Here is a 27,798-nt window from a genome sequence, read left to right as displayed (position 1 = left end):
CCCCACGGCAGCTCGCTGCTCGCCTGGAAAGGAGTCAGAGCACATGCTCATTAGCCACACGGGTCAGTAAATAATGATATTTAAGTCAGATTAAAAAGCTGGCTCCAAGTCCTGCAAACAGCTCACAGCTGGAGTTCCCATCAGTTGAGGAGGGGAGCACTGTGGGTGGAGAGATTAACAGGTCACTCCTGCGAAGCTTCAGCATTATGTATCCTACAAAGCTCTCGGAAATCTAACATAGTTGTGACTGTCAGGTAAAGCACGTACCGAGACAAACCTCATTCCCTAGCGACATCCGTGTAACTCAGCCAGGGCTAATGAAGTTGGCATTTAGGCAGGCAAGAGCAAAACTGTGCAATCCTCCTTTACATGAAGTACAGCAATAGAGGTGGGTATACGTGTGTGTGCCAGGGATGCAGCGTGAGGAGGGACGCTGAATCAAGTCACCCACTACAGACAACGTTTTAGTCATGCAGGGAAAACAAATAATTTATTTACATATCTGATTGTACATTACAGCTACCTGAACGGATCCACATTAGCAAGGACGGCTTTATTGTCCCCAGAAAGTATTTCAAGAAAATACAGATAAAACAGTGTAATGGCACATTGCAACAGTACTGACATCACTTCACTTGTGTTGTAAATTACAGAACAAGATTAAAAATAGTCGTATGCCACTTCTGCTGGCTGCTTTTTTCAGTTTTTTTCATTAACAATGGATCGAGTGGACTTTGCTCATTTTCATACCAAGCAGCCTTTGAAGTAAAAAATAAAACCACCTCCTTGCTTCTAAGGCAGCTTTATAGTCTGTCAAGTGGATGCCAAATTCAGTTAAAAAAATTCTGCTCCATGAGAATGGAACATACGAATTTATAGATCTAAACTTTATGTTTTGGGATATTTAGGGGATATTGATTTCTTTCCTATGACTTACCATATTTCATTATCTCATTGTGTCCAGGGGCTGGTGAGTGGCGTATTGATAAACCACAAGGTGTGAGAGAAGGAACAATTCAACCATCTCACCAGATGAGGGGGTCAACACTCAAGAAATGAAAGCAGCAGCTCAAGAAGAGGTTGGTGGGAGGGAAAGGACACTTCTAGGACCCTGATTTCCAGAGTTACAAATGGTCCAGTCTCACAACACATCTATATAGCATCCCAAATGCTGCAGGAGAGTGCTGTGCTACAAATCCCGAGGGAAGTTTATTCCGCAGTGGCCAAAATGTGAAAAGCAAGACACCCAACTTCTCACATCTGCAAGAGGAAGATCTCCAGTCATGCAGATCCAGGGTCTGTCCTTAGGAAGAGCTGTCACAGAAGCCAGGGAGGGAACAGAAGTAATCTAAAGCATTTTACCCTCTCTAAGGAGGAGAGTCTATGAATTGGTAATGCTATTTCTCTTTCCATTTCAATGGCCAAAGTAAATCACTTGCCCACTCCCACAAAAATAATCCCAGAACTGAAGCTAAACTGAAATGGGCAAGGTATTCAAATGAGATTTTGGTCTGGTGTCCATTTCAAGTATAAAAAGAAGCAAATTTGCTTTAGTGCGAATAAAAACTGTAATTGCCAAGTCAGGACTGCAACACTGAGTTAGGTATTTTATTATTTTGAATTAACTGAAACCAACAAGTGGATAGGATTGGTCTCATAATGATAGTAGAACAGTAAATCTGGGGAGTGTGTGTGTGTGTATGACATTGCCTTACAAGAGACCAGCCATCTGACACAACATTTCTAAAAGACACAGAACTGCTAATTATGTTAAATTTCATTCGCCATGTAACAGACCACGACCTAGTGCTTCTAAAAAAACCTGTACAAAATGGGTATTTTTTTACATCTCAGAGGCACATGAATACAAATCTGATCTATTTTATATATACACATGTACATTACAGGAAAACCAGAGATGAAAATCAAATGAAACGAGTGCATATAAAAAGTGCCCAAAACAGGAGATAAAATGTGAAAGTAAAATGTATCCTCACAACAAAAGTAAAAGGCACAAGTACCAAAATATGTAACCATGCAAAAAAATGTAACTACAGTCTGTGCAACAAAGCAAAACAAATGGCTTCCACAATTGATTTTACAGTAATTCTTAAAATATCTCAGTATTTAAACATACCATCAGTGCAACATTTACTGCCCTGTAGCATAGTGGTCACATTATATGAAATTCTCGGTTCCCCTTCTGACTTCCTTTCTCCAAAGCCAGAATAATTTAGCTACGGATAAGGTATGAAGTAAAATGGGGCTGATGTTGGGTAGTGTAAGATCACTGCTCCAACTGTCTGGGCAGAAGAATAACCGCAGCTCTCCTGCACCCCTTACTGTCTGCATACTGAACATGTGTCTGTGCCCCTCGCCAGGGCACAACGGGCTTTATGGGTTTGCCAGGGTGAATGTCACTCTTCTGAGAACGGTGGTGCAAAAGCTGACAGCTCAGACATGACAGCTGTACCAACTAGTAACATCTACACAAAAAAGAAATACAGATTTTAGGGGTAGGCATCCAAACTATACCACTGAAGCCCATGGTTGTTAATACATGTTTTCATTAGGTTTAAAGTTTCAGTAAAATATACTATCTCTCTAATTTTATGTTTGAATAGGTACTACTCTCACAGTTGAACAAACCCAAGAGACTTAAGCCAGTAAACTAAAAAAAAAAAAAAAAAAAAAAAGTTTAAGGAACACAGTGTAGCACTGTCAGCTGGCTCCACACTGTGGCAGACTATGGTACCGTGACCCTAGATGCAGATGTTTGTCTTGATGGGCTGCTGTCATTATCTGCAGGGTATGCTTGCCTTGCCAACAGAGTGTGTAAGTGCGGCATGCAATTGGGTAGTGATACAGAATCAAGGCAAAACTTACAGGGACATCCCAATGGATGCACCTCAGGATTAGTCACCCTACATGCTTGCATATCATGAGGATCAGCTACAACATTTTGTGATGTAGATGGGACACGACTTATTTTCAGGACCACACAAAAGGCATGGACAGGAGTGGCCTGGTATAAAGACAGGGCTAAAATTCTTCATCTCAGTAGCTAAAGCTGTACTGAAGCCAGGAATATCATGTTTATCCCTCTCATCTGCTCAAAGAGGCTGCCCCAAGGCACACAGACACTGATAGTGGGCACAGTAGGTGGAGACAAGACCAAGAGTGTAAATGTCAACAGAAGACATACTGGGGAAGAATTACACAAAGAAAAGACTCTCTTGTGCACCAGAGCAACTCCCAGTGCATGATGCAGGATTACAGGATTCAGACCAAACACTGCAATCCTTATCAAACTGTAAAGGCACATGCAGAGTTTCATTAAAAAAGAAACCCACACATGCCAGGTGCTTCAACAGCAAACTGCTCTTAGGATCAGTATTTTTGATTGAAAAATACTGAGAAAATAACCCCAAGGATGCTGCAAAGGAACAAAATGCCATCAACTGTTGAACTCTCCCTTTCAAAACCAGCTGTGTCCTGGCATGCCTTCTTGACAATGTTCCTTGAGTAACAAATGACATAATGAGAATACGAGCACTGAGCATTGCTACTTATACCAGAACCAATCCAAGAACTGCTCAGTTAAAGTTTTAGTTTTCATTCAAATCAATATAAGCCAAGCCACTGATTTGGCAAGTGTTTGATCAGCTGCTACTTCCTTCCTTCCTTGGAAAACCCCCCTCAGACCACACTGTACAGTATTTATTTTAAGAAAAAACCACTGTATATTCACTGCCATTAAAAAAGGGAAAAAAAAAAAGTATTCATTTATTTGTAAATTCTAGTTCTTAGATTAATCACATGTCACTAGCACTATGATGCAGAGACTGCTGAACAGTGACTGATGGAGCAGGCCACAGTGTATGTTTATGTATTAGTTTCCAAGCCTCAATTACTAAACAGATTAGGGAGCCTAAAAACTATAGGCCAAGATCCTCTCTGGAGAGTAATGTAGTCCTACCAAAATGGAGAATTGCTGCATTCAGACAGCAAAATATTTGTTGATACACGTATCTCTGAGAATTAATAACGCTGTGTTCAACTCCCTACAGAGCTGGCTGAGAAACATTTGAATATCTCCCAAGACCATAAAAGGAAAGTTGGCGTAAGTATATTGGATTTTTTTTTTTGAGACTTGCTACGAATTTGCATATTAAAAACTCCTTATAAATAGATGGGATGGTTACAGTTTGTCACTGTTGCATTTCAAAACATGACAAATTCTCAAACAGATTGAGTCTATATGAGTTATTCAAAAAGCTGAAAAATACTCTTTGGATGTTAAGGTAGTGTTGAATCAGCATCAAACTCTGAAACCAGCTGAAGACTGATATCTGAAGGGAAGCAGCCAGTATCAGAAAAAATCTTGAGACTACATTGCAGGTACTCTTAAGTGCAAGTTTTGAAAGAGGTATTTTTTGTGCAGTAGGTTGTGTGTGGGATTAGCCTGACAGAGTACAGCTTCTAGGTAGAAACAAGTAATTTTTTTTCACTGTACAAAAATACCTGCAGTGGTTTTGCAACTGGTTTGACCAGAATATCACTCAGCTTTTCAGAATCTACAGTAAAATGAACTAAGGAGCAGATCAAGATACAGTACCTTGGATTATGTTTGCATCCCCAAGGGTTAAATGAGAAGCACAGTTTTGACACAAGAATGTTTACTGCATTTGAGTACTGCTAGAATGAGACGATACCACATTTCTGTTTGAAGTTATTTACCTAGGGAAGTGAGTCATTGTTCTACCGACAGGAACACTGACAGAGGCAGGCTGTACTTCCCCAGCTGGCCTGTGAGCACAAAGCAAGCCCACAGTAAAGTAGTAAGGAGTTTGTCAGACAATAGACACTGAAACCGCTGCCTCCCTATCTTCCACATCTCCTGTCTGTTCTGCCAACGTGTCTGTCTGACACTTGATCAAAATATGCACTCTCTGCAGTGTTGATATCAAATGACTCTTCTCCCTGTCCCAGTGACTCATCAAGTGATCCATTATTACAAAGTTACCTGCATGCCATAAGACGTGGTGACTTCTGGGATAGAGGAGTTCCCAAGGCTTGGATTGCAAGACAAGTTGCTCTAGTATTTGTAGTTACTGTAGTCAGTCTAAGAATGCAATTGCTAATTATTATTTTTAGTGGTGGATACCTTAAGAGGAAAATGTAAAAGCCAGTGCAAAGCCTCTCCTACCGCCAACTCACATTATTTATCAAACACAGCAAGTATCTGGATACATATCTGAACAATAACAGAAAGCAGTACCGCACCGAGGGCCCCACAGGAGCAGAAGTACAATTCCTTCATGCGATAAAACAAAGCTACAATCACCACCAACATGGTGGTAAGACAACTCTTGTAATGCAAATACTGGAGCAAGGAAGGGCTTCTAAAGAGTAAAGCAGTTGGGTACAGAGGTAAACAAGAAGTCCTGCAAGTCTTTAGAAAATCCACTGCTGGGTGCCCTTGGCTAGAATACTGCTTTCGGGATTTCAGCCAGATTTAATGACTATTTGTCACTATTAGCAACTGTTTGCCTCTTACATAAAATTACCTGCACAAAAACTTGTCTATCACTACAGTCATGTCTTCTGTTCACGTCCACAGGCTCTGTGGTCTCGGTGAAGTGAGCCAGACTCTCTGCTTCCCAAGCCCAGCATAATTTTCAGTGAAATAATCCTCAGCATTTGCTGATGTTCTACCCTAATGGGAATGGGGTTTAGATTATTACAATTTTGAAGATAAATCCAGTTTACTTAAAAAGTATTTAGGGAAAAACATTCAGTCACCAGTCTGACCTGCAACAGCTTCACTCATTCAACTCCACTGCATGAGCAGGACAGAAATGTAACTTACCATAGGCGGTCAGCTCACCCAGCCCTGCTTGTCACAGCAGGTTACCAACAGCCACCCGGCAATTTGAAACAGTTCTCTGTGGCCTATAAAAAGAGCAAAGTCCTTGGCACAGCCCACAGACAGCGTCATGCAGAGGGAAATGCCATCACTAAAGTGCAGGTGAAGAGTCCTGTAGGCAGGGAGCTGTGGGCAGTGCCAAGCTGGCTTATCTGTTCCTCTCCTACCTTCTGGGTGGCACATCCAGAAGCAGCAGCAGGTGGGAAAGGTGCAGGTGTGGGGCATCCATGGTGTTTGACCTCCTTCTCCACAAACAGAAGCTGCTGCAGTTTAGCACAGGACATTTTATAGCATCCTCAGGTGGCAAAGTAGTCTTCTTTAAATCCCTTCCTCCAGATTACCCTAGAGCCTCGCCTCAGGAAACCAGTCCCGAGACATCACTGTGTGAACAAGACACGGCCATTTCTCCCAGAACACAGACGTCCTTGTGCACTAGGGTGTTGTGGCCCAGTTATTCCTCTGGTCCCTTCTGATTTCCAGTTACTTTACCCCTGCCTAATGCAGATACACAGAAACAAACTGTTTTTATTTTCTTGCCTTCAAGAAAGCCTGATTTCAGTATTTCCCCTCTTCCCATCACTCCAGTAACACATCACTGAAGGCAAAAGCACAGAGATTGCAGAAAAATATATATATATATTTACATCCATAACTGAATACATGTTTTATGTATTCAAATTCAGGAAAAATGCATCACATATAAACACCAAGATACATCAAGAGAATACTAGGGGCAAGACACTACCAACAGCAAGAAATACACAGAAAAGCACAGTCATTGCTACTGTAACATTCTTCTGGGGAGCATATTCAATAGCGGAAACATCTCTATGCACTGGGGAAAGCCAGACATGGGCCTATTTTTCTGTGTCAGTTGGTGTGAATCGGAAGTGTGAAATACTTACTTTTTAAAAGTGCATGGAATAAAATTTCTTCTTTTAGCGTTCAACTATCCAAACAATTCCATGAACTACCTTATATAAGCTACATTTTTAATTAAAAAGGTCCTAGCCCTACAGTACACAGATCCAGCTCAGGAGAACACAGGCACATGTTGAAGTCCAACCCTATTTAAGGCAGCATTTAAGCATACACTCAACTTTAAAGCTTATGTTCTGTCCCACTGACTTCTATGAGCAGTCACAGTACACATTTAAAGTTAAGCACCTGCACAACTGCTCATCTAAATCAGGATGTGTTCCCTGTTCAGAGCTTTAGATATGCATGTGTGTACTCAGTCTGGATTGGCAACTTCTGCAAGACCAAGCTCTTTATCTTTTTACTGCCCTGTAGGTAAAAGTCACTCCACATCAGACTTCTCTCTACCACTGTGTTAGGATCCAGCTGGTCCTCTACACAGCTTGCCCACAAAATGTGCTTTTCAAAAGAGTGTTGTGTATCTGGGGTGGGAAAGAAACTCAACATGTAATTTCAAGGGTTGCTCCTCCTCCACCTATAGTGAGTTATTTCATGCATTGTTTTTTTTTTCAACTTCTTTATTTGTAAGAACATGTTCATTCCGTGATAGCTTTAAAATTAAGGGTGAGGGAAGTGACAGGATCCCAGAATTCATCTCAATGGCCCATGACAAACCCCTGAAAATAGGGGAACGGATTTAAAGAGCTTCTTAGCCTCAATGCTATAGGGACCTTGGTATAAAAAATACACATGCGCACACACGCTAAAGAGCAGGCGGGCTCAGAGCATCCCAAAGCAAGCTCCAAAGTGATCTTACATAAAAAGCACTTTGTGCTGACAGTGGCAAACAAGTGGATGGTGATTCTTCACAAATAGCAACAATTCTGCAATATCTTCCCCTTCTTCCCTCTTACTCTGTGTCTTCCTTTTTCCCCAAAGTTTGTTTTTTTTTAAATCCTATGTGTGGTTTAAGTACTAAAACAAAATCAAATAGGAAATTACACAGTCAGCACCAGTCAGGAACTGAACCTGGGTATGTTAATTGGTCTGTGGTACCCAAATTCCTGGAAGAACGAAAGAACAATTCTTGCTCCTAAAGTTAGGGCCACATCCATATGTTTCCATTGTCCTTTTTACCTTTACAACTAGAGGTAGAGTCATTTTGTCCAGTATCTAAAACAGCATGATCCAGTTATATTGTTATTACATTAATATACAGTATCCATCTTATCACAGGTATTGAAAGTGCATGGAAAAAGTCTAACCAAGCCAATTCAATGACAAATAACAGTGTACCAAACATCATATAAACACACCCGCGCACCCACACTCACACATACTGTATATATATATTTATATATTAATTTACAGTATCAGAGTGTTGTTTAGATCCAGTGGCATGTGCAGAAATGTCAGGCAGTTGCTGCTTTTCCTTCTCACATTCTCTTCAATTCTTTATTTCCAAGATAGATGGGTTGTGGTCTAGGATTGCCAAAATGATCTTGTCCATATACTGTCGCAATCTGTAATTTATCTCTTCCTGTTCTTTAAGGGCTTCCATGAGCTGAAACACATTTCTAAGTTACTCTCAAAATATTCTCATTAGTTTACATAATAGCATGAAATTCAGACAGGTGAGAGTCTAGCGCCTGCTCAGGATCACCAATTCCCTTTTGTGATAGGTAGGTATTCTACCTCCAGCTCCTCCTGTATCTGTATCAGAAACTGTTGAAGATCTTCGCTATTAAGGAAGGTGGTGAACAGTCATCACCAGGGATCTTTTCACAGGTCATTTGAAACAAATTCCCCGTATAACACACCAATCCATCCTGCATCCACACCACCCATGAGCTTCCTCAACTCAGTGTAAGAGCTTCATGATAAATTTTTTTCCCTATCTACTGAAATCTAAAGGACTTTGCACGAAAGGCTGCTGAACACAACAGGATTTCAATGTTTTGCACTGGGAACAACACGGGCTGCCTCTGTATCATGTGTATATTCTCTCTCAAAAACACCCTACCAAAAAAACCCAAAAACACAGCAACATACTCCTCAAGAACAACCCCACTGAATATCTGATGTTCTATATTAAATAATGTGTTTCACTAGACCTTTGAGCTGTGAAAGGCCCCTCTGACTCCTCAAAGATGAAGACTGCTTGCTTTTTATACTCTGCATGTTTAAATCCAAACTGACAAAGCTGCCCAGGAGTGTCAGAGCCCCAGATGCTCCTAAACCTACTGTGATCTGGTTGTCCATTTTCATTAGCCTTTACCCAAGTCCCACTTTGAATCTGCAGTTTCTTACCTTCATTTTGATTATACAGGAAAAATGGCACAATGGGAAAAGTTTATGCAGGTCTGTGAGGTTTACTAAGCCAGGGCCACAGTTGTAAGGCACTATTCTTGTTTAGAGGGGGAGTGCTGAGTATTCTTTACAAGAGCCAGTGTCATGAGATTCAGAAGGAGAAACAAAGATTTTTCTTGACAATAGCAAAAGCCCAATTTGCTTTTACCCAATTAGAGTTCAACAATTAGAGAGCCTCTCTTCACAGTGCTCTGATTCAGCAAGAAACTCAAGTATGCACTTCACTTCATGGGATTGCCTGGGAGCTAAGGCTAACAGGGTCATTCAAGTACAGACTGGGTAAAAAGGTCTGTCTCAGGACTCCTCTTGAAGAAGAAATGGAAAGTTCTGTCCAGAAGAAATGAAGCGTAAAAGGCAAACAATTGCTTTAATCTCCTTCATCACTAACCTGTCTTTTTCCCCGGAAGCTCCTACATATCCATTGGCCTGATCTCATGACCTCTCTGGGAGCTTAAAGGAAACTACACTGGCTTGACTCAGTCCGTGTAGAAACAGGTCTCCTACAGTATCTTCCAGATTATTACTTGCACATTACCTACTTTCTCCAAGAATTCAGCTCTGCTACAGGAAATATATAACTTAAATTTAGAGAGCCTGTTACTGAAGTAACTTAGAAGTAACTCTAGAACAGAAAGTAAAAATTTAACTAGATATGGTAATTTCTGTATGTAATTAATGTCATAATACCACAGTACCCTGTAAGATAGAAGACACTCAAAAAAATTCATTGTAAAACAGTTCACCAAGACTGTAATAATTCCATTTTTTTTGAGAGACAAATGGAAGAGTTATATTAAAAGAAGCATCCAAAGACACTGTTAGATTTAAGGCAGCCTTCTAACACTCTTGAACTCCTAGCAAAGCATATTTTTGCATTATTCATTTGTCAGCTTCAGATAGTTCAACCTCGACAGTTAATTACATCGAAGAATGTGTATTTTTGGATGTAGTACTTGATTTAAAAAGCCTATTACCTCATCTCTTGATGCAGAATCAATTTCAGCAGCCAGTGACTGGGCTTTTGTTTGCGTTGCAAAGAGATTTTTAGCTTCATAAAGACTAAGACTTAGGATCTGTCCGTTAAGATCATCATTTTGGTCACGAAGTTTCTGATTCTCCTGTTTAAGGATGAAAAGACATTGCTTTTAAGTTCTTCCTAAAAGGTTCAATTAAAATCAATACAATTTTAAAATCACAGGTAGCTTGGATGACATATGGTAAGGCTGCAAGCTAACAGCAACATTCTTGCCACCAGTGACAAGTCCTCCCTGCCTGAATCACAGGCGTTTCCAATGTACACAATTTACATTGCCTGTGCAAAGAAGTCGTAGACAGAAGCAATGTGGGTCTTGTGCCTGTATGAGAAGGGAGGGACAAAATCTAAGGCAGTGTGCTAGGGGTTGGAGCTATAGGCAAAGCAGTCCTGTACATAGCACATGGATGGAGAGGCCCTTCCCTGCTCACCTGCTTCAGCCGTTTTATTTCATGCTCCATTTCCACCTCTCTGGTTTTGGCGTTGAATTCACTCACGCTGGATGAAGAGCTTCTCCCACGTCCAGGACGCTCACACTCCAGCTTGTACAGCTGCAAGTGCTCCAGCTCCTTCCGCAAGTCTTCAATGAGCTGTGGGCACGCAAGAAGGCCATGTCTCTCCAGTCCCTGCACCACCAGCCCTCCCTGGCAGCAGTCACCTCTGTACGGTGACACAAGCACTCTGTGAGCCTGGCTGAGGCCGGGTAGCCCTACAGGACAACCACTAGCTCTTCTATGGAAGCACAAGTCACTTAAACTGCTTCAGAGCTGGAAGTGGCTCTGATCTCTAAGTTTCATGTCTGTGAGGCACAATTCCCCTTGCAAACATAGGAAAGGCAATGTTAGGGCAGACATTCAAGGCTGCAAGGTCATTTATTAGGTATTCTTGCAGCATTCATCACCCTATGGGTACCCCTCCCAAAGAAACACAATCCAGTAATAAATTCACTGGATGTTATATTTTCAGCATTCATCCTGTCTGTCAGTTCTTTTTCAGATAGGCCTCCATGCAGATGAGATGTTATTGCCTGCTCTTACATCCCTCTTTACACCTACCTCCTGTGTGGCTTCCCTCTCCTTGTTAAATTCCAGTCTGTTCTGCCGCAGCTTGTCCATCATCCTCTTGTACAAATCCATCTCATCCTTCAGTCGCAGACTAGTGTCTTCCAACCTATCTGACATGCGTTGCCTTTCCTAGAATAAATGGGGAACTTCATAGCTAGCTTGCAAGTGCATGAGCCATCTTCAGTTTTATAACACAAATCTATTGACACAGCTGGTCACAAAGCTGGCATGTGTCTCAGGGCATTCTTGCCACTAAAGGTGACCAACGTCCCGATTCCATTAATAGTCTTGTTTACGGAAGGCAAATGAAAGAAATTGGGCCAATTACTATAAGAATTTGCTCTTACACAAATTAAGCTGCTGTTAAATTGCTCAAGAACTCAGAAGTTTTATTACCTCATCTAATCTCTCCGTTTGCGATTTCAGTCGTGTGACAGTGCTTTTCAGCTCACCATTTTCTTCTTCCAGCTGCTGAACCCTGTGTCAGTAACAAAAATCTTACAGCAGATGCCTCTTTGAGAATGCAGACATGCAAAGTAGCATGCTCTAAGAAGCCATTTCACTTGCACTTGGTAGAAAGACCAAACAAGAAAATCTTTCCCATCTTAGCATTTTTTATCATGAGCTATTGGGTGCTTTTTGTTTGGTTTTAGGGCCAAAAATGACCCTCAGATTCTTATGCTCCTAACAACAGGTATCTTAAAAGAATCAAGTAGAAAGAAACAAGTGTTTGCTACAGCTGGTCACAATTCCCTCCTTGAACCCATGCCAAATATCCAGCTAAGCTGTCTACATGGGCCACGTGGATTAAAGCATTAATGTAAAGCATCCTCCAAGCTTTTGGGCATTAGACATGCAACTGCACAGCTACTCTATAGAACTAGTAACCTGTAACCATCTGTGCACTGTCTGGCTGTGAACAGCCTATGTTTACGTGCAAAGTAAAAATGAAGAAAAGAAGAACTTGTACCCTGTTCTGGGTGGCACCAAGATGTTCGTTACCTTGTATTTAGCAGTTCAATTTCAGTGCCTTTCTCTTTCTCGTACTTGCTATATGCTTCTCTATGTCTCTTTATCTCTTCTTCCAAGGTCTGTTCTGCTGATGTTTCTTGGTCTTTCAATAGTTCTTCTAGCTCATGAACTCTAAGGAAACCAGATCTCATTTCAGTAACAGCTACACAAGTACTTTTGAAAAGGAAAAAGGAAAAAGGAAAAAGGAAAAAGGAAAAAGGAAAAAGGAAAAAGGAAAAAGGAAAAAGGAAAAAGGAAAAAGGAAAAAGGAAAAAGGAAAAAGGAAAAAGGAAAAAGGAAAAAGGAAAAAGGAAAAAGGAAAAAGGAAAAAGGAAAAAGGAAAAAGGAAAAAGGAAAAAGGAAAAAGGAAAAAGGAAAAAGGAAAAAGGAAAAAGGAAAAAGGAAAAAGGAAAAAGGAAAAAGGAAAAAGGAAAAAGGAAAAAGGAAAAAGGAAAAAGGAAAAAGGAAAAAGGAAAAAGGAAAAAGGAAAAAGGAAAAAGGAAAAAGGAAGCAACTTCATTGCCTCTCTCTTTCCTCCCTATTTCTTTATTTCATTCTAGTTCACCATCTCTCTGGGCATTTAACCTCTTCCCAGTATCTCTACCAGTATTTAATTTTCCCAATAAGTATATAATTAGATAGTATCAGTTCATCTATTACTCCTTTATTCTCAGTCTCACGAAGTTGGGACTACCACCCAGCCTTCTGCTCTTGCTACATGGAAGACAAAAACCTCAGTGGTAACCTCTCTTATAACAGAAGACTTTGCTCTGTACAAGTCAGTAACATCTCTGTACGAAGAAACTTGTTTGGAAGGCCTCTATCTGCTGAAAATTCAGCACTATTCCACTTGGACTTCTCAATGAAGCCTTATCTTATCTGTCAGCATTAAGGCAGAAGGCCTGGTCATATTTTACAGGCAGAGATGTTCCTTCCCTACAACTTTGTTCTAGCTTTGCTCTAAGATGATAAAGAGACCTGGCTCCGTGCTTCACATTACCTGTGAACTAGCTGTGTGTTCTCTTGTTTCAGTTTGCTCTTCAGGTCACCATTTGTCAGGCTATCATTCTCCAGTTCTGTCACCTTTTTTTCAAGGTATGTTACCTGGAAGGGGAAGTGGAAAAGAACCGATAGTTTTAATCTCTCTTTAGAAACAGTGAAGGCTGTATAATTGACATTTAGCTCTGCTACCCTTTTTAAAGGGATCATATTTCCTTGCAAAGCCAGCAACAAAATGAAGCTCTGAAATTCTGAGTTCCCCAGACCCTGCATCTTCCTTGAAGGTGATCAACACAAATACACAGTAAAGTACTAACACAATACCTAGATCTGTACTTGCACAGTTCTTGCATTTTTGTGAAGCAAAGCCATAATATTAATGGAATATGAAGGACATTTTGAATTAACTACTTCAGTTCACTGGTAACTGTGAGCAAGAGAGCTCTGTCAATTGACACATATCTCCAGCAGGATTTGTTGGGTACATCAATCACAACGCACACCGCTTCTCACCTTTTCAGTGATATCATTGTCACAGGAGTCTATACTGTCTCTGAACAGGTCTTCTGTGCTGCCATTACTGCTGCTGAAGTTACTGTTGTGAAAGAGTTGTCTGAAAGATCAGAAGGATAATTACTTTGTTTGATGAGGATGGAGGCAAAAGACACTTGTATTAATCTTACAGCATTGCTTTGCACTTTGAAGATCTGATGCTAAAATCTGTGCAATCATTTCAGTGGCAATTACAACTGTTTAAACACAAGTCTTACAAGACACTGATAGCTAAATGAAGTCATACAGAGCACAACGAGTGACATTAATTCTAGGGTGGGAATTCTCTATTCCTTTTGATAGGATCTGCTACCAACATTAAAATAGTTTAAAAACTACTTGGCCTTATTCACACTATGTATTGAGTTGTATTTGCCTTATTAGAAATTTAAAATAAGGTCACCACTGTGCACTAGTTGGTACAGTTAAGCTAGAAAATTTCATGCAGCAAAAACTTCTTTAAAAAAAAAAAAAAGAAATCTCAAGCAATTTCCACGACAGTATAGTGTCAGAATATGTAACACTGGAGATTATCTAAAATATTCTTGAAACTTACAGCCCTCTCCAGTCCAGGGCCAGTTCATTCAGTCAAAGGAAGATCACAATTCTGCATGCCCTTTTTAAAGGGATGTTCTTGCTTTCCTTTGCATTTTGGCAACAATAAGGCCCATGTTATGAGGGTGAAAGAAGCAGTAGCTGGACTAATGAAATAGCAACATAAAGGAAGAAAGTTGGCAGATGAGGAAGCAACTGTCTGTTCTTAACAAAGCTCTTTCCAGTTCAGGGGCCTGCTCCAAGACTAGCAGTGGCTTCTATATTCTGTAACATCCCTATCCAAACACAGGTCCCTTCCCTTGAAAACCTGTCTTGGCACATCTTTGTTTTCCTAAACTTATTCCTCCTCTCTCCTCCCACCCCCAGTTAGAGAATTGTCACAGCTGATTCCACAGGTATTCATAAAAAAGTTGAAGACACTTACCTTCCAAAAGCTGTGCTTGATATTTTCCTGTTAGGGCTACATGGATACAGAAGGAATGATACAGGAATTATACATTTATTTAATCAGTGTTGGATTCAATCTTAATTTAAACCCCAGATGAATTGAGACTTAATACTGACTTTCTTAGTGAAGTAAAGAAATGATACTGTGAACAACAGACATCTTAATTAAAAGCTGCAGTTACCAACAATGTGAAGATGAGTGGAGCCACAAATTACTGTGATCATTAATAAGTCAATTTGCAAATATTGTTATATTTAGCAGAGGTTTGTCAGTGTAAATCAGAGTGAAACTCACATTAGAAACACCACAAATGGACACTGAGTTAGTGATGGACATTTATTCTGGATTCCCTGTTTTTAGATGATTTTATCAAGTTAGTTTATCCTTCCCCATAATGCTTCCCAGTTCATCACAGGAACTGAGATGCTTTCCATTTTTACAGTTCCCTTTTGCAGCCAGAGACCAGTATTACTTAAATGAAGGACCAGACTTCAGACAACAGCACTAGAACCAAATCATAACACCCAGCCGCATCCCTTGATAAGAGGATGTCGCATCTCTCTGTGCACACACACTCCCCCCTCCCTCTGTCAGGGCATCGCTCTTTCAGCCAGGTGTATACAGCTGCACTCACAACACTACCAAAGCCCTAGTAGGTCATGGTCTGGGTGTTAGGAGACTCCTTGCTACAGCAGGAGCATCGTTCGTATCAAGTATTACGCTGCTGTGTCATCAAGAAAAGCAGCAGTGCAGTGCGCTCTGTGCCAAGGATTATGCGGACAGGCAGGATTTACATTCAGTTTCTAGGGGGAGCTACAAGCCCACCAAATAATTTCCTTCAAAAACCCTAGATGGTTGTTGGAAGCACTGGATTCTTTCCAAGTGCTCAGCACAGTTTGAAAGTGGATGGAGATTGAAATGTAAGGAAAAAGCTGAAATTGCAAAGAACCCAAAAGTAACTTGTGCTATAGGATTCATCATTTTTCCAAGTTCCCCTGAGGACAAAAAAAATCCCACAGCAATGAAGTACCTCTGCTCACCACTAGCTTTTAGGAGGGGTGTATACAAGGTTATTAGCGAGGATCTGCCAGGTCACTCCTTCCCACCTGGAGAAAACAGTAGCTAACCACAGATCTGCAATAAACAGCACAGCAGAGCCCACTTCCAGGGAAAAATTCCTGGAAATATCACTCTTACTCTGCAATCAAAGAGCTCATTGATTAAAATATTTGAGTTTATTAATGCTGACTGCACTTTAAGTCAGAAAAATGCTAGCTGATGAACAGCATTTTGGTTCAGGCTAGATGTCAAGGTCTGAATTTCTTACTCTTTTCTAAGAACAACATGTGCAAGACAGAATGGGATACAGGGAAGGAGAGGGCTTTTTCCTTTCCTCCTGCTACTAGCTAGTCCCATTTTAAGGAGGCATTGCTAAAAGCAGTGCAATAGGCTGCTTACCTGTTTGCTTTCAAGTTTTTCAGCCTGGCTTCCAAATCGTTGAGTAGATTTATCTTTTTGCAGCACTGTGAGCAGTAAACATCCAGTAACTCGCTGTTATAAACATGCCTCATTTTTCGGGGTGTTTGGCCAGCACTGTTTGCAGGAAAGGAAAGATGTTACTGGCTATAGTAACCAACTCACAACAGGTTTTCCTCTTGACTGTGTGTCAGAATCACAGACAAGGGACTTGGGGAGCCACCTCTAATCACAGCTCCTCTAACTTAGAGCTGATGATGGAGAGTACTAGTCTTTGGGCAAGTCTACCTGTCTGAGTTGAGGCCTTACAGAGGACTTGTTCTAGATGTCAGTGGAAAGAATCAGTTTGGGTGACTGGAAGAATAGCAAAAGGTATAGAGTCCATGTGATGCATGTAGCAAAAGCAGCTACATTACTGTGTTCTGCCCTCAGCAATGTCCCTTCTCATCTTGCCCATCTTCCCACTAGAGCCTGGCATGCAACCTGAAGTCTCTTCTCCAAGAGAAAGACAGGAAGATGAAAAACAGAGTGGTCTGGTAAGAAGTTGTCACACAAACCCCCTCAGATGGTAGGACAGAAGGAACCCTAGAATGAGGAGAAAGGAAGAAGTGGACATAGGTCTAAAGAGGAGATAACAGTAGCTCTTGGCATGATAAAGAGAAAATAAACCCAAATAAAAGAGAGCAACCATGGCATGAAGTGCACAGAGCCCCGAGAATGAGAATGGAAAGGGCTGCATAAACCTGAGGAAATAGGGGATGAAGGACACAAGCCATCATCATGAAGGGCAGTGGAAAGGGGTGCTGGCTCTGCATGCATGACAGAGTGGCAAGGTTGGACTGCAGAAGTGCTTGAAACAGAGGGGAACACATGGGGGTTGCATGCAGAACAAAGGGATGCAGTGAGCTTGTCCTGTGTTAGCAATGAAGCACGAGACCTTCCTGTGATATTGATCCAAGCAGACAAATCCTAGAGCATCTTCATGCTCAGCTCTTCCCCAGCCCTGCTCATCCATTCCCTTGCTTGGGGAATGATTTTAAATCAGCAACTGACTTGGTCACAGGACGCAAGAGCTACAGAGACTGAGGTGACATGCAGGAAACTGGTGGACTGCAGTGGCATTTCCAGCTCCTAACAGACAGCAGCTACTTGCTTATGTTCTCCAAGACATTCAAAGTCAATACGGATGCTTGTTCCAAACAACCCCCTCCTGTCCATATACAGCACTTCACCTTCCAGGTCAGTGCTAAGGATTTGTAGTATCAGAACACTAAAGAGAAACAGCTCTCTTGCATGTCTTCTGTCCACTGTATCAGAGCTTGTGCATAGCACTAAGCTGGGCTCCAGCTTGCAGCAGATAACTTCCAATACTAGCCCCTAACTGTGAAATATACTGCCTGCAATAGAAAGAAATCTCCACAAGCTGAAAACAGCCCAGTTATTTCAACAGAACCCAACAGAGGTTATCAGACACAACGTATTTGCTATAGCTCTTATTATTAAATGTAGTCTGTCAACTGGAGGGCAGAAAATGAACCAATAACATTCTGCTTTTAAGGTGGGTCTATGCAACCAGTATAAACTCTGGTATGGTCATCCATGCTTAGAGAAGAACAAAACTGAAAAATTGTTTGTTAATGAATAAGGAGCAACCTGGAAGATACAGATGAGCCAAGGTCAGAGTAGGCGTTGGTTCTGGTCTCATCATCAGGGCATGGGCTACTGGGTGTAAAATCCACATCATCTCCTTCCCCATAGTCTTCAAACTGTTCTTCATTACTGATCAGAGAGGCGGTGGAATAAGTTGAGAGGTCAGATGCTGCAGAAGGGTTGTGAGGACTTGACCTGAAACAAGAGGTCAAAACATCTCGAAGGCCGACTTTGATAGCATCTCACCTCACATGGAATCTTCCACCTTCACAGCTTTTCCCCTCACTTGAAGTTGTAACCCACTTTGTGCTAAAAAACTAAACTGCTAAACACACCTGATGTGCATTTGACACAGTGCCTTGAAAGACAAGAGCATGAGAATCTACAAACAAGCTACCTGTGAGACAGGTTTGGATCAACACAAACCATTTCACTTTAAAGAGCACACCTCAACAATCCTCAGTCATCATTTCCACGTGGTGGTGAAGACTGCTGCTTATGGGACTTCTGCTCTGAATGCAGGAATTGTGCAGACAACTCTGAAATGCATGGGATAGGGAGGGGAACATGTGCAAGACAGAGGCTGCCGCTCTGTTCAACAATCAGTTTCCCAGTAATCCCCATAAAATCTTTCCCACATCCCATGAGTTCCAGCCACTCTCTGGTCAGAAACAAACTTCAGCTCACTGCATGCCAGAGAGTCACTAAAGCCACCAATGTGACCTAACGGGGGCTGGGTTCCTGCCCTTCCTTCCATCGTGCCAAAATGTGTCTTTCAGAGGAGATATGGAGCACAAGAAAAGGCTGCTTTACTACCAGAGAAGTACCTAAGATAATGCCAAACAGGTAGGGAATGGCAGGACCCTGTGACCTCAGAGAGGGGCATACAGGTAATCACCAGAGCCAGGCACCATAGGAAAGCAGCTGGCAGAGCAGTTTTGAGCACAGCACATCTAATACTACGGAGCAAGTTTGCTGCAGAGGGTGCACGGTGAGTCTCTAGCCCAGAGTCCAGACCAGCCTGCAGGGACGCAGGGTGCTGTCTTGCACAGACAGGTATTTTACACCGGCTTGCTCAGCTCCCACCTCAGTAAGTCATTCAAACAGACAAGCCCATAAATTCACATACAAGTTCTCATAAAGAACCTCTCCCTACCAAAACCATACATCTAAGGCCTGAAACACACACTCCGCTTGTGAAGCCCTGGAGTTACCTGACACGTTACTGTTTCTGCTACAAAGCAGAACCCAGTGCCTCTCTGCAATAAAGACAAGGCACTGATTCAATCTGCTGACGCTTTGTACAGACTGGGTTAATTTTCACTCCCTTTATTTCAGTGCACAGTGCTTGTATCTTCAGTTCCTCTAGCTGAGCCATGGGTCAGTAGCTCCCAGTTGATGTTCTCCAGTAGCTCAACAGTATTGCCTCCTAAGTTTCTTTTGAGTCTACCTTGAGCCTTTGTACTTTCAGACAGGGAGATTCCTCTTCCTGTAATACTACACTTGCGAGCTGTAAACAAGAGATGCCACAGTGCTTTAGCGGATGGTGCAAGCATTATTTGCATATCCCTTCCCTCCAAAAGCAATTAGTAGAAGAGGAAGCCTGCCAGCGTTTCAGATGTATGCTCTTTTGTTTCTCCTGTTTTGATGAGATCCATTTATAACCTGCAATTCATTTATCCAAGTCACATTAACAGAAATTAGGGCAAGTCAAGCCTGGCACACTATTAAAGGATAAAGATCATGAAGATAGGAATACTCATACTAGAAATAGATCAAACTTATCTAACAAGGCTCCTTGGCTGGGAGATGGATTAGTGAGATGCTCAACACATCACACCAACATCTCTTCATAAAGAGCTGCTGCGCCACAGACATACTGTGTGCCAGTAAGGTTTTGGGTGACTGTGATCCTTGTAACTGCAATTGCTGCTTGCATCTCTATGTTGTTACACCAAGTCAGTTCAGGAAGAAGTTCCTCATAACACTTCCACTAGGAATGGAGGTTAATGACCAGTCCTCAGTTGGGATGATAACATATACTTGTCCACAAAATCTGCTCTCCAGCATAACAGCCCTGGAACATCACCACTTCCCAACAGACTGGAGTTCAGTAGCCCACTATTCCTCATGTATTGCCTGGCAAAGTTTCTCTCATGGCAGCTATGCAGTCCCCACTGCTGGACCCACCTGGTAATGTAGCTTAGAACTTTTAATTTGTAGTTATTTGTAAGCTTTTCCAAACTTTAAACTGCTTGGGTTCAAACAGTCCATGCTCAGGGTAGATCCTGAACTCATAATCAGCTACAGGCTGGAAACTGTCTAGAAATCGCACAGTCATTTTCAAGGGAGTTGCTAAAAGCAGCTGTTTTTCCCCATTCTAACACTTTCTGAAGGAAGTTTTCATGTTTGTTTGGGGTTTTTTTAAAGCTATTTCCTGTTGTTCCGGGCAGGACTTCACAGTGGGCTGACACACCCCATACACAAGCCACCTGCTTCTTCAACAAGCAGGTATTGTGGTTTGGCCAAGGTAAAAAGCAGAAGCTTCCAAAGTGTTTTCCCACAAATTTACCAAAGCTGAGGAGGTCTCAGAGGATAAACCAAGATCTATTAGCAGTCGCACAGTCGCTCTTAGTAGCTCCTGCTTCCCCCTAGAACGCGGGTACAGGATGCACAATGCTTTCCCCATCCCCTTCACAGGAGCTGGGAGGAAAGATAGTTCAAACACAGTATGGGTAAAAGGGATGGGTGCTTCAAAGAACTGGGAATGGCAAGGCAAGGAGAAAAGTTTGATAGAGAGCTGATGAAAACGGGAATTATCTTGATAAAGTCTCTGGGATTGCTTAGGCAAACAGGAGAAGGCCAGATCTCTGCTAGTTAAGAAATTCTGGAATGTAGGAATGAGGCTGCGCAGAGCATCCGAGGAGGCCCAGAAGAGAGGAGGAGGACTGGCTCAGCAATGAAAGAAGCTCAAGAGGCACAAATCAAGATGACAAGCCAAAAATAGGGAAGACGGCACAGAGGCTTAGAAAGCAAGCCCAGCTGAGCTCTGTCTTGTAGTACTGCATTAACTCAGTTCAAAGCAGGATTAAATCAAGTTGGGTCCTTTCCCCCCCCAGTTGGCTTTTACCAACACTCCCAGGTACACAGCTGGGAAGAGTCAAGTCAGGATTACAGAGACACTCTTGTGTTAACAGCAAACTATGGTTACACACGCACATGCCAGGACACCCCGTGTTAAACACAATTTACTGTTGCACACTAAAGGTTATGGAAAATTAGAAACACACAGAATTAACTTGGTACATGATGTTGCAAAGCAAATCTGCAGCGCCCACACCTTCAGATAACTAGATGTACAAAAGACTAAAGCAGCATTCCCCATATTGCACTGCTTTGCAGGAAGCATTTAATTCCAGCATATAAAGGTTATGGGAACACAGAAGATCCTAAGATCCATTCTGGAGACAGCCAACACTTTCAGGTCAAAACACAACATGCAAGTCCCATGAGTGGTCACAGAACAAGCCCCAGAGAGCCAGGGCCAAGACTGTCTAAGCCACTCAGAGGACCTGGACATCCATCTCCCGTACAGTGAAAATGGATACTAAGTCAGGCATCCTCAGCCTCCCACAGTAGGGATTAACCACATAAAGGCTCCGTCCTCCCTGGTCCTTTGGCACATGACTCGAACAGGGCTGCCACGGGGCAAAACCACCACTCACTTGTCACCAGGCAGAAAGAGACCACCAAGCACACCGTCCTTCTCCTCGCTCCGACACACGTCGGAGGCCTCTGAGCTCTGGGCACTCTCAATAGCACTGTCCATATCAGACTCATGGTGAACCTCTTGCTGTGCTAGAGTCATCGCGTCGTCATCAGGGAAGAGCTCCAACTCGCTGTAGGCGCTTTCGCTGTCCAAGTAGGCACAGTCCTGGATTTCACCACCCTGGCAAAAGAAGAATTGGGAGTCAATTCAGATTATCCTTCAGGGCAGTTAAGAGGACACTGAAGCAATAACCCACTCTGGGGATGCCCTAGTAAGCAAGAGTGATAGTGAATAAAACCCATGTAACAAAATGGTTGACCTGCTTTACAAAGCCAGTTCCTGCAAGCCCCTAAGGCAGCTTACACCTTCCAGAAGGGCTCGAATACTGACTCTGACCCTTCTATACGAGAGAGAGACACAACATCCAAGTATAAAATGCAGTCAGCTTTGTCCCAATTTACTATCAAAATGTACTTGAAGTAATAAATATCCTCAAAGTTTTATTATAAAAAGCGGAATCCTTTGAAAGAAGATAACAGAAAGTCACTCAAGAGATAGTCCTGTGATTAATATTAACGATTAAACAAAAGCAAGCCTGGTAAGTCTAACAGTTTACTCTGCCTTTGAGGATGGGCAAAAATATATAAGGTGTAAAAAGAGTTGGCAGTTATTTAAAACATTTATGGTAAGTCTTGGTGACAATCAAAGATATAAGAGAGCAGGAAAAAAAAGCCAAAGCCATCTGTTCCTGCTTCCTGGAATCATGTCTTGTTTAAGTATGAACTAAAATAAGATGTCATTCTCATTACTGCAACTCTTTGCGTTTGCTGTTCGTCCCCTCCCTCCCCTTCTTGCCCCATGAACACTCACAATAGCCAAGACAAGCTGTTTTCTATTTGCTTGTCCCTGAGGGACAAATAAAAATTCTTAATTTAAAAAACAAAGCCTAAGATTTTACTCTGTCCTTTGATACACAACAACACAATACTGCTTTGACAATTCCCATCCAGCGTGACACAATAACTCATGACTCCAGAACAAGTCCTGCAACTGCTCTGACTCAGAGCTCCACTCCAAAGCTCACCTGCAAGCTCCACAGACAGCTTACCACTGAACTACTGCCAGCATGTTAAGACAATCATGCATTTAAGGCTTACTTTACTGGTAATGAAGCTTTTCATTCACAGATACATCTTGTATTTAGGCCCAACTGTCATCCCGCCCAGCTCCTTCCCCAGGAATCCCAAGGCACTTGGCAGCCTGGCACCATCGCAAGCACCAGCTGCCCTTCTGGCAAGCACGTTCACTGGGAGGCTGTTAGAGTGGCACTGCTTGCAGCAGCACGGCTTCCAGTCAACTCCTGTAGCCTTTCGACACTCCTGTGCTAGAGACACAGATGCTTAAATCACCTTTTGCAGAACTAGTGATGTTCTACGCTGATGACACAAATTCTCACTGCCTTTTTCACCTCAGCATGAGAAGAGTCAGCCAGAAGCTGCAGCTTTTTAAGATTTGCAAAACTTGCTATTACAAATGCAGGTCTCACTTTCCAGTTTTTCCTGAAATATCAATTTATATGACTCTGAAAACTCCTAGCACATAGAGGTTTAAGAAATTCAAAACAACCCCACCTGCTCAAACCTAGTTAGCTAACGAACACCTGAGCAGTCAAAAGGACAGCTTTACCTGCAGTGTTTGAATCTCTAGGTACATACTCAGAGCAGGTTATCTGGAGGCTTTTCTAGTACCTTGGGATCTACAAACAGACCGAACAAGCAGTAAGAACTTTTTAGTAGGTGCTGAAAAAGTAATGATTGTTAAGAGCAATTAAGGTGTTTCAGAAGTATCCAGAAGTGTTTGTTTATCTAACATTTCCCCAGTTTCCACCTGCACACTAAGCCCCACAGGCACAGAGCTCCTGTTTGTCCTCCTGTTTGTCCTAAAAAGTTTAATTCAATAAAGCCCTGATTGCTGTTATGGAATTGTACCAGTTGGTAAAAGTCTGATCCAGGAGGGAAAGAGGGGCACAGAGCACACAGTGGATCCCTGAATCAGGAGTTTGCAAATTGGAGGAAAGGAAGAAACAGCTCTTACCCAGCCCTATTCTTCCAATTAGCACATCTTTTTCAGAGATCTTGAGAAGTCTCTGCTTAAGCAAGTTTTTACAGCAAGAAAATCTCACTGGTATTAAAGAAATTAAAGCAAGAAAGTAAAGGTCAAGAAGATCATGAAAGATTCTCTTTTTGTTCCCTGTAGGTAACACTGCACATCTGCTTTTTCTAATAATAGCAGCCTAGATGCTTTTTTTAAAAAAAGTCTATTACCAATTAAACATGTAGTGTCATCTCTAAAGGTTGAGGGCTCACTTTTCTTTCCTGTCACTTTCTGGCAACCTAACCTTCACATATTTACTTTATATTAGAGTACTGATCTATAGCTACAGCACAGACTGCACTGCACGGATGCCCGTCAATACCATGTAGTCTTTTTTGAAGTGTAATTGCTGTGCTCCTAAACTTTCACTTCTAAGCCCCATGAAAAAGAAAAAAAAAAAAAAAAAAAAAAAAAAAAAAGGGGAGAAGAAAAGAGCTTTTGGAGGCAATGACCCATCATAAGCCTGAACACCTGCTTTACAGCTTCTGAAATACCTCACTGCAAGACTTGGAACCCCTCCTGGAACTGGTCCTGACGCGCAGAAACAAACTCTACAACTCGGAGAGAGTTACAAAGCAGGTATGTTTATTCCGGCCGAGGTGCAAGGGGATTTCTCCACAAAGCCTGTACACCGTCTCTGGCAAGTAGCCAAATATTTATTACAAAGCATGCATATTCATTAGGTAAGGGCGGGTTATTACAATTAGTTCGGGGAATAGGTGTGATTATTATAATTATTCAAGGAGAGAAGTACGTGGCCTTCACATTGTCCTCTCTTTCCAAGGCATGCGGGGTGAAGCAAAGTCCAGGTGTCCTCTTCCTAAATCGGCAAGATCATCCTCCCTAGATAGCATCTCTGAGTCCTTTTGTTCAAGTTTAAGTTTGCCTAAGTGCCCATTGAGGGCTTTGAGTAGGTGCCCACTGAGGGCTTTGATTCTGCTATGGGTGAGCTGTCTTTTTAATTCATACCCCCGGGCTACCTGCTATTTTCTTATCACAGCCAATCCCCAAACTAACTGGTAAACTACACTGAATCCACAAAACAAGTCTGGACAAGCAGGATTCTTAGACCAAGTTCATCATATGTTGCTATGAGTAAATAATTTGCAAGGAAAGTGTTCATTTCTCTGTATCAGTCCTTCCTTCTGCTGATCCCATCCTGGAGCTGAGGGGAGCTCAGGGACTGACGGGGACTGGATAAATGAAGAACACGGGCCAGCCAAGCTCCTTTGAGGAACTCCCTCTCAGCTGCCTCCTCACAGCAGGGAAAGTGGACGTCACACAGCACACCACGTCCTGGGCTGCCAGCCTCCCTCTTCTCTGCAAATCTGGCACCTACCCCGCAGATCTGCAGAATCAAAGCGGACGTTCAGGAAGCATGTCTCGGCTGCTCTTCTTGAGCACCTTGGCAGCCAAACCACACACTGAAGACCCCAGCCCTTTCAAAGCACGCAGCACGACAAACAGTGCTGCCAGGGAGGCTCAGCTCCAGCAGCTGCTTATTCATGCTTTTAAGTGCTCAAGGTCCACTTACAATCAGTAGTAAAGATCAGTTTTCAGCAAGATGTACAGAAACTAGGACCAGTGAGGCACTGTGCTGAAGCCTGCATGACTGTTTTCTGTGGGTAGGAACTACGTGCTTACCTATTAAGCTTTAAGAGTTTAGGGGTGGGGAATCACTACAGCAATGCAGTGTTTCCAGACACAAGAATACATCTGATGTGCAGCACAGAAACCCTGTAAAGCATGGGTCCTGGACAGCACCATTGAGGAGTCTCTTCAGCTCCCTCGGTGAAACCAGTCTTCAGTGCAACTGTCACATTTACACATTTAATGAAAAGTTTTCCTTCTGTGGCCTAAATAACCAGTAGAAGAAAACACATAAAGCACATTTAAAACAACTAAAACAGGTTAAGAAAACTACTACAAGAAGTCAGAATTGGGGCATGTCATTAGTAAACAACATCCAGGCATCCACACCTTACTGAGTAAAACTGTCAGCTGTAATTATTCAGTGATCACAGCTTCTCACAGGACCATACTTTCAAGATGCCATCTAGCACATGCTTATAGACCACACCTAAGGAAATTAAACTCAAAAAAAAAAAAAAAAAAAAAAAAAGGCCGATTGCTCAGCTTAACCTCTCAAATTATTCCTTCACAGTTTAGGTATTTACAGTACTTCATGTACCAAACTAAAGGTTAGCAAGAACAAGTGTTATTCAGGTAGCCCTAAAAGAGCTAACTTGAGTTCAAACTATGTTAAAGATTAGGAGACACTGCTATCCTGAGTAATTTTTTTCCAGTGTACATGTCATTAGCTGAAACCTTTAAGAGAAAGAGGTTCTGATGACCTGAATATGAATCACTGTTTATCATTCAGCTAGGCAGTTCCCTCCTTTGTTGGCTGAGTCAAAAGAGATGTTGCTGCTTATGATCTTGGAAGATTCACATTAAAAAATCCCTCAAATGAACGTTAAAGTGCAACCAACACAACATAGCTTTAAAGCTGTAAGTACTTTGCACTTTATATAATCGGATGCTCAGGATAACTCCAAGTGCTTCTCAGGCAGTTGGCCAGACACTTGTATAGCAACTGTTGAATATTCAGCAACAGTTTGCACTATAGAAGCACCTGCTGCCCAAAGATCCAAGGCCACTTCACAGAAACTAATGAATTCCCTTCCTCGAAAGAGGCAATTGTGTGGCTGCATTGAAGCCAGATGAGTAAGCACAGCCTGCCTTTGCACAGCCACCCCAAACAGAGGCAGAAGCCAGCGATTCCCATGGATTCCTTCTGATCCTTGTGGGGCAGGGAAGTAGCGTCAGCATTAGGTGGGTATGGGAACATAGCTCTGCCTTGCCCTGCAGTGACCTGACTGGGCTTTCCCAGGTTGGAAGCAATCCCTAAAATATGCACATAAAGCAGCTGAAAGCTAGTAACTTGGCTGACAAGACAGGCTCCATGACATGCCTACATCAATACGTCCATGCTGAAAAGCAAGCCTAGTTAAAATTCATTTCTATCACAGACAAATAACCAGCACCCCTGATATTTAGACAGTCATTCAGTATTCCAGAGCAGACTGGGAAGAAAAGAGGATCCATGTCTCTCATCACTGGGCAATTTGATTAGCAAGAGCTGGAACCATCACACACGACCAGAAACAAGAAAAGCCACATGCAGGTCAGCCGTGGCACTTCCTCACCAGGATTATGCCCCCAACCTGCACCTGTCCAACAAGCTGAATCTGCTCGCTGTGGGACAGATGCAAGTCTGTGGCCTTGCACTCTCTCCATGCAGTTTCTTCCCAGCTAAAGTGCAGAAAAAGTCACCTCACCACAACTGGAAGGGAAGAGGTGTCACATGGAGGTGTGCCAGGCTTGGCAATCTCAGATGAAATGTTACTTACTGCTGTACATCCAGCATAGAGAAAATCCAGGCACTCTCGTCTTTATTTAAGCAGCCACTGCATTGGAAGGTAAGTATTCTCTTAATTACCGGGTAACAAAGAAGGGTGTGAAGCATTTCTCACCAATGTGTTTTAGAAACATGCCACTCCCCTACAAACGTTTACTTATTTACACCAAGTGGGCTACAAACTCTTTTAAAAAGACACATTCTCCCCCAGCATATTTCCTTTCATTTTCAGTTGTCAGGCAGAGGTGGGGTGATGCTGATCTACCCTTTGATCTGACAGGAGAAACTACGAGAGGAAAATGCAGAAGCACTAAGTGAGACCACGCGTCTGCATCCGAGTCCGCCAGGAAGCTGAGCAAGCGACCGCTGGCTCTCACCCGCGGGGCTGCGGCCGAGCACAGGGCAGAGCTGGGGCTGCAGGGCAGAGCTGGGGCTGCCGGGCAGAGCTG

At 42.4% G+C, this 27,798-nt stretch overlaps 1 protein-coding gene across 5 annotated transcripts in view; it reads right to left on the bottom strand.

The window, feature by feature from the left end:
• Positions 1–501: 501 nt before the first annotated feature.
• RAB11FIP4 (RAB11 family interacting protein 4) overlaps positions 502–27,798 on the bottom strand; it is a 132,711-nt gene continuing 105,414 nt past the window's right edge. For 2 of the 5 annotated variants that reach the window (XM_074921869.1, XM_074921873.1), the window contains 12 exons: positions 21,731–21,954; positions 18,009–18,200; positions 16,338–16,472; positions 14,856–14,891; positions 13,838–13,937; positions 13,326–13,429; positions 12,317–12,457; positions 11,711–11,792; positions 11,306–11,443; positions 10,682–10,840; positions 10,192–10,335; positions 502–8,411 (listed from right to left, as the gene is read on the bottom strand). In XM_074921869.1, coding sequence (XP_074777970.1) covers positions 8,295–8,411; positions 10,192–10,335; positions 10,682–10,840; positions 11,306–11,443; positions 11,711–11,792; positions 12,317–12,457; positions 13,326–13,429; positions 13,838–13,937; positions 14,856–14,891; positions 16,338–16,472; positions 18,009–18,200; positions 21,731–21,954 — 1,572 coding nt within the window. In that variant the 3' untranslated portion in view covers positions 502–8,294. The remainder of the gene's footprint in view (positions 8,412–10,191; positions 10,336–10,681; positions 10,841–11,305; positions 11,444–11,710; positions 11,793–12,316; positions 12,458–13,325; positions 13,430–13,837; positions 13,938–14,855; positions 14,892–16,337; positions 16,473–18,008; positions 18,201–21,730; positions 21,955–27,798) is intronic. The other 3 variants (XR_012634750.1, XM_074921871.1, XM_074921872.1) reach the window with 3 other exon arrangements.

This window comes from Athene noctua, chromosome 18, assembly GCF_965140245.1.
Source record: "Athene noctua chromosome 18, bAthNoc1.hap1.1, whole genome shotgun sequence".
Classification (NCBI taxonomy): Eukaryota; Metazoa; Chordata; class Aves; order Strigiformes; family Strigidae; genus Athene; species Athene noctua.
The sequence above is the reverse complement of the archived record's forward strand: the minus strand, read 5'-3'. Positions and strand labels throughout refer to the sequence as shown.